Below are 6892 nucleotides of genomic sequence, written 5' to 3' on the forward strand. Positions count from 1 at the left end.
TTTTTTTGCGGTACGCAGGCCTCTCACTGTTGTGGCCTCTCCTGTTGCAGAGCACAGGCTCCGGACGCGCAGGCTCAGCGGCCATGACTCACGGGCCCAGCCGCTCCGCGGCATGTGGGATCTTCCCGCACCGGGGCACGAACCCGCGTCCCCCGCATCGGCAGGTGGACTCTCAACCACTGCGCCACCAGGGAAGCCCTTTCAGTCATTTTTTTAAAAATTCTTTTCATGACCCCACTTCTCCAGCCAACGAACAGTCCATTTCTTTTCTCCCCTTTACGGCTAAAATCCTCTGAAGAGTAGCCTCTACCAGCCGGCTCCAGTTTCCCTCCTCCTGCTCTCTCTGCAAACCACTCCTGTCAGCCTTAGGCCTTCACCATTTCGCCGAAACTCCTCACATCAAGTCAGGATCACCAGCGGCCTGCGTGTAGCTAAGTCCACTGGTTAGGTTGTCCTCTTGCCTCTCAGCAGCGTTTGACACCACTGACTGCTTCTGCCTCTTGACGCACTGCCCTCACTGGATTTTCTGGACAACAACTCTCCTGGTTCTCCTCCTGCTCCATTGGTCTCACCTTCTCAGTCTCCTCCTCCTTTTCCAGCCTGAGAAGGTTGGAGTGTCCCAGGGCTCAGCCCGGGGCCTCGTCTCTTCTCCATCTACACTTTCGCCCTCGGTGATCTCAGCCACTCTCAAGGCTTGAAATAATATCTGCCATCAGTCGACTCCCAAATACATACCTCAACTCAGTCCTCATTCCCAAACTCTGGACTCCGTACCCAACTCGTCAGCATCTTCTCGCCTTGTCCAATAGAAAACTCAGTTTCAACGTGTCTGAACTGACCTCCTGATCTCCCCCCAGCAAGACCTGGTGTCCTACAGTCTACCGCATCGATGCACTGCCCTCAGACTCCTCTCACACACGGCTGCTGTGAAGAGTAAATGAGGTCACAGATGCAAAGAGCCCAGCACAGTTCCGTGTACGGTCGTCACTCAGTATGGTAACGGTTGTTGTAACCATCACGTAGAGAGAGAAAACCAGAGGATGCTTTTCAGGGAAGGAAGTTGGGAGGTGGAGGGAAACTGAGCACAGGTGCTGGGAGACAACCTGGATGCAGGGCCTCAGGGGGCACACTCCTAAGAGCAGAGCCAGAGGGCAGAGCTGGCGGGGGCAGGTAGGAGTGAGGTGCAGCTATAAGTCAGGCCAGACCCAGGACCATGCCAGAAAAGCCCCTGACTATGCCAGAGACTTTGGACCTTTTTGGATCTCAAGTGCATAAGAGAGTAAAGCACACAGATGACCCAAAAGAAACTCCCCAGGGCTTCACCAAACACAGTCTAAGAGTTAAAAGCCTCTTTTTTGCCATCTTCCTCTTGCCACTCCAGTCCTCAAGGATTCTCTTCCAAAGACTGATACCTCAATGACAGTTAGCAACAGGACATTTAGCATTTCCCTGTCCAGCTGGAGTCTAAGGGGCCCCATGGCTGAGGCCTGGTCTCCCCAGAGACAACCCCAAGCTTCACCGGGGCAGAGGGCACCCGTGTGTCCCCACAGAGCCCTCTGCTCCAGAACCCAACAGGCCCTCGGGTAGGACCAGATTGTTAAAGAGGAGACAGGAATTTTCCTGCACAAGATGGGAGTATAAGGAATCCCTAAATATTTTTATATTTCTTCAGGCCTTCATGCAAGCATCATCTTCTTGGTGAGAACTTCCCTGGCCTCCCCTCGAAAAGATCAATTCTACATCCTCCTCAACACGTACGCAGTTCCTACCTCCCGCCCTCCTCAACACGTACGCAGTTCCTATCTCCCGCCCTTGCTTTATTTTTCCTCCTTAGCACTAGTCACTATCATACTATATATTTAATTTACATCCCCAGTAAAGCGAAGCCCCAGTGAGCCAGGGATTTTTGGCTATTTGGTTCACTGCTGTATCCTCAGCTCTTAGAAGAGTGCTTGGAACATCGGAGGAGCTCAAAATATTTTTTTCAAATGAGTAAGTTATTAGCTACGCGCATTTAAGCATTTGCTCTGTGCTAGAGACCTCACTGTACACTCTGTAGTACCTTACTTAGGGCATTTCATTGTCATAACAACTCTGCAAGGTAGTATATGAATTATTTCTATTTTCCAGATGAGAACAGTGAGTCTCTGAGAAGTAAAATCCCTCACCCAAGCTCACGTTATTTCTCCATGGCAGGGCCAGGCAGAGATCTGTCTGGCTCCAAAACCTTAACCATTACCTGTGCGGGATGAGCTGTGTTCAGGTGGAGAGAAGGTCCAGAGAGAGATAAAGGAAGACGCAACAGAAAACCTCTGGAAGAAACTGTGTAGCACTCGAGACCAGTGCTGTCCAGTAGACCTTTCTGCAATGATCGCGAAATGCTCTATACCTGCGCTGTCAAATACGGTAGCCAAGTGTGACTAGCGCAACTAAGGCACTACATTTTAAATTTGATTTCATTTTAATTAATTTAAATTCAAATAGCCATACTTAGTAAATGGCTACCATATTCGAGAGAACAGCTCTAGACCTTTAAGACTGACCTGGAAAAGCCCAGATTAGGTGATGGGCACGCTCTGGCTCACAGGTGGGCCGGTGGCACGCAGGCCTGGTGGGACAGGAGAAGCGGAGGGGAATTGACAGCAGTGAGCACTGGGGTGGCTCTGTGTCATCCTTACAAACACCCTCTAAGGGGAGGATTTGTTAACCCAGTCCACAGAGGGAGACGCGGAGGGTCAGAGATGAGATATGCAGTGAGGGTCCACGTGCCGCTGTCTCAGGGTCTTGGTCCACACCCCCTTCTCCGACACCTTGTCCTTGGGTAGCTGGTACCCAGCGGGACAGGTCAGAGGGTTTCTCAGTCCCTCTTAGGGATTTAACCTTGACCATTTTCAAGCTCCTTTTAAGGTAGACTCTCAGGGTGGCTGATCCCAGGGCTTCACAGGACTCAATAAATGTTTGCTGCAATGAGTAAACAAGAGGCAGAGCTAAAGTGGGGAGAGATTTCTGGCAACTAGAAGCCCAGTGGGGGAGGGACCTCCTTCAGTTCCTCAATCACACCACTTAGCCAGTCATCCTCAAACTTGCGAATCACAAGGGGTGTTTGTCGAAAAGGACATTTCCTGAGCCTCACTTCCAGACATTTCTCTTCAGTAAATCTGGGGTGGGGGCCAAGAATCAGCATTTTTGTCAAGCACCCAACCCCCACCCCCAGTGCATGTGGCACACCTGCACACACACACACCAATTCTGATTCAAACAGACCCAGAACTACCCTTTTAAGAAATACTGGTTTAGGGTGAGACTAGGAATGCAGGTAGACATTGGGGGCAGAAAGAGGTTGCTGTAAAGGGAAGTTCAGAGGCTGAGACAGGACTCTGAGAGATTTAAAGGTGTACGTGTTTGTTTTGCACACCGTCTTGCATTGCAGATCATGGAAGGAACCTGAGTCACCGAGGTCCAGGCCTTCCACACCCAACACCTACGTCCCAGCTAATCCAGGCCCCTAGACGGCGATTCACCTGAGTGACCCTGCCAGCTCTCGGACGTGTGGGCAGCGGCTGATCCCAAGGAAAGTGGGCCCACAGCCCGGAGAGCCAGCGGATTTCCCCTCTAAACTAACTCCAGCCTCTGCTACCCCTCTCGGCCCCTTACTTCTCCAAAGCAAGGCATCTCACAGTCATTTGCTCCATGCTTCCTGTACAATGTCTTTATTTTTGCTCTCAAGTTTGTGGGCTGAGTCTCTGTGGGTGTGGGAGGGGAGCTGGGTATTTTCTACTTCTCTGCATTTTCCTTCTGAACTGGGAGGGCTTTCACTTCCTCCCCAAACTCTCAGTTCTGCCTTTCACAGCCTGTCGACGCCTTGAGACCACTTGGCTCGTCCCACCTGAGCACCAGGAAAATGGAGAACTGGCTGCAACCGGCTGCCCTCGCAGTACCTTGCAGCCACTTAGGAGCAAAAGAAAGCAGCAGCTACAGCAGTAACCTCCCTGGGGCAGGTGCCCTGGGGTGTGGTGTGAATAGCAACACAGGCAGGCAAGGAAGCCTTGTGCCCTCCTGGGCGACCCAGGCCTCACCCCTGCCTTGCCTCCCTCTGATAAAACAGTGGGCAAACCCAGGCTTTCCCTTCCCTTGGCCTCTTCTGCCCAGCACTCAGCCATCCAGGGGTGACTCTCATCTTGGCCCCCAAACACGCCCAGCTCTGCCTGCTGGGCTAGGATCTACCACCCCCGAGCACAGGGCCATGGAGGGGTGGGCCTCCACCAACTAGGCCTGACAACTTCCCATCCCAACCTCTCTGAACCTCAGCCTCCTCTTTGGAACAAAGTATTATTTAGATCCAGTGGAGAATTAGAAAACGTGTGTAAAGCCTAGGTGGCCTCAATCAACAATGGCTGTTACTGGCAGGGGTTATAAATGTGTGCTGAGAAAAAGAATCCCTTTACCTTCCTCTCCCAAGCACGAGGAACACAACCATTCAGAAGGCAAAGAGACCTGCAGGCACACCAGCCCCTGGCTCTCTCCAGCAGGGAGGGGTCAGGCTGAGGGTGTTCACCCAGGGTAGGAGCGCCGTGCGGGTCTCGCAGTGAAAGCTAGAGCCACCGTCTCCCCAGCCATCTGTTCCCAGAAGCCTGCCGGCTGCCCCCTTGGTTTTCCGCTGTGTCCTCAAAGAAGCCCTCAGACCCTAAAATAAACCTCTGGAGAAGCAGTTGCCCAGCTCCTCTAGAGGAGAGCCTAGACGTGCAGCTGGGCATGCCGCCAGAGCCCAGAGAAAGGACTAGCGGCCAAAGGTACATTACAGTCCACAGGAGCAACAAGTGTCCCGTGCCCTCTGCCTCACCCCTCCTTCTCTCGTCTGGAAGTGGAGTCCAGTGCGTGCCCGCCTCAAGACGTCCCAATCCCTGGCCAACCTCCCCACTTGGCTTAAATTCCCAGGGCTGAGGCACACGGCTTGCTAGAGCTGTTGTCTGCCTAAGGGAGTGCGGGCAGCGGGCAGCGGGAGGGTCCGTGACTCAGCGCCCATGATGTCACTCCCTTCATAGTCAAGGCACTGTCATCCACACATAAACCCGGGGGGCTGAGGGGAGAGCCAGGCGGGATGCCTTCCCCAAAGCTGAGGGGCAAAGGGGGCGCTGGTACAAAGGACGCCCCGGGCAGGAACTCCACCCCGCGAGGGCATCTCCTTTTAAAGTAAGCCGGGCCGCAGTTGTGTAAGGACTCCTGGGGCACTGGGAAAGGAGACAAGGGAATCAGGTTTCTGAGAACACACCAAGTCCTGTACGCAGACCGCAGGGAGCTACCTGGCCGCAGGGCTGTCACGGGGAAAGCGCGCCCGGCCAAAGGCGCAGGACGCAGCAGGGGGCGCGCGAGCAAGCGCCCGCCACCGGACAGCTGGGTCAGCCCGGTGCCTCACCTCGTGCCGCGGGAACCCAAGCTAGCCCCGGACAAGGGGGGCCGTCACCGCTCCGGCCTCCCTCCGCCGCCCCGCGTCTGCGGCGCCCACAGCGGTTCCCTCACCCGCCAGCTGCTCCAGCCCTCCAGATGCGCCCGAAGCCCTTACCCAGCGCGGGGCAGCCCCCCGGGGCCAGCGCCGTCCCGGGCGTCGCAAGCAGGGCGGTCAGCAGCGCGCAGCGGACGGCCAGCATGCTTCCTCCTCGGCTAATGCCCCATGGTCCCAGAGAGGCGGGCGGGCGGGCGGACGCGCGGGTCGGGAGCGGGCGGCCGGGGCGGGGCGGGGCGGCGGGCGGGCTTAAGCCCCGAGGGCAGCCCCCATCCCCTGGGGGCCCGCGATCTGCACGCACGGCGAGTCCCAGATCCCCGCGCCGCTCTCGGCTCGGCTCCCTCTGGCCACGCTCCGTGTCAGTGCGACTTCCCACTTACACATGACTCAGAGCAGCGGACGGTCCTGGCAAAGCAAGAAAACATTTGAGGAACTCGCGCTGGAGTTGTCTCTCGGCCGTTCCAGGGTGCTGTTACGAAAGCCGAAGCGGATGGCGCAACAGCCCCGCGCACCGGCCGAGCGGAGGAGTGGCTTCCTGCCGCAGCGCCGCACCTGAGCCGCGAGGGCAGGATCCCCGAACCCGGCGGGGGCGAGCTCAGCCGGCGGCCCTCCTCCCGACTTCTGTTGATCAGAGCAGGGGAATCAAACACCACTGGCTCGGTTTTGATTTTTGGTTTCGTGACCAGGATTGCTCTGTGAAAGGAGCACCTGGCGAGCCCTGGAGGAGGCGATGTGCCTTTTACCGTTACAGTAAAGCGGTGCTTGGCAGCCCTTTCTGACCCTTGGAATCACCTGGGAGCCCCGAAAACCATCGACGCCTGGGTCCCACCCCCAGACATTCTGATTTAATGGATCTGGGATGAGGCTTGGGCATCAGGGGACTCACTACTGTAAAGGTACCTTCTCTCTCCGTGCCTGTCTGTTCCTTGCAGCACGGGCAGGGAGAAGGTTTGGACTTTGGAAGCAGATAAAGACCTGGGTTCCCATCCAGACCTCCACCTACTGTGTCTGTGACTTCTGTTGAAATCCCTCGAGTTTCCTCATCTGTCAGATATAAGAAAGTCTATAGTGGTCGGGATGTTTATGAAGATACTGTGGTTGTGAAGCTCTATACACATGACACAGGGTCCAGACCACAGGTGCTCAACTGATGTCAAAACGTGCATGTCCGCCCTCCTGATCTGACAGACAGAAACTGGTGCTTGGCTTTCAGAAGCAACCACAACCAGCTCTTGAAAGGGCTCACCAAGATTCCCCAAGGAGCCTGAAGCTGACAGGGTGGCCTCAGAGCCGAGTCTGGAGGGAGCACAAAGTGCTGAAATAAGGTCTCAGCTAAAAAGTTTCTGGCCCAGCAACTGCTAATCAGAATGTGCTTTTCCACTTTGGGCTTCA

The 6892-nt window shown here is 55.5% G+C and overlaps 1 protein-coding gene across 3 annotated transcripts in view; it reads right to left on the reverse strand.

The window, feature by feature from the left end:
- The window catches only part of IL6R (interleukin 6 receptor), a 50679-nt gene extending 44816 nt beyond the window's left edge, over positions 1–5863 (reverse strand). For 2 of the 3 annotated variants that reach the window (XR_003003622.1, XR_003003623.1), the window contains exon 1: positions 5561–5863. Coding sequence is in view for 1 of the 3 variants with exons in the window: in XM_024748133.1 (XP_024603901.1) it covers positions 5561–5645 (85 nt within the window). In the remaining 2 variants the exon portion in view is untranslated. The remainder of the gene's footprint in view (positions 1–5560) is intronic. The other variant, XM_024748133.1, reaches the window with a different exon arrangement.
- Between the last annotated feature and the right edge of the window lie 1029 nt (positions 5864–6892).

Source organism: Neophocaena asiaeorientalis, unplaced genomic scaffold (assembly GCF_003031525.2).
Source record: "Neophocaena asiaeorientalis asiaeorientalis breed wild unplaced genomic scaffold, Neophocaena_asiaeorientalis_V1.1 scaffold76, whole genome shotgun sequence".
NCBI classification, from domain to species: Eukaryota; Metazoa; Chordata; class Mammalia; order Artiodactyla; family Phocoenidae; genus Neophocaena; species Neophocaena asiaeorientalis.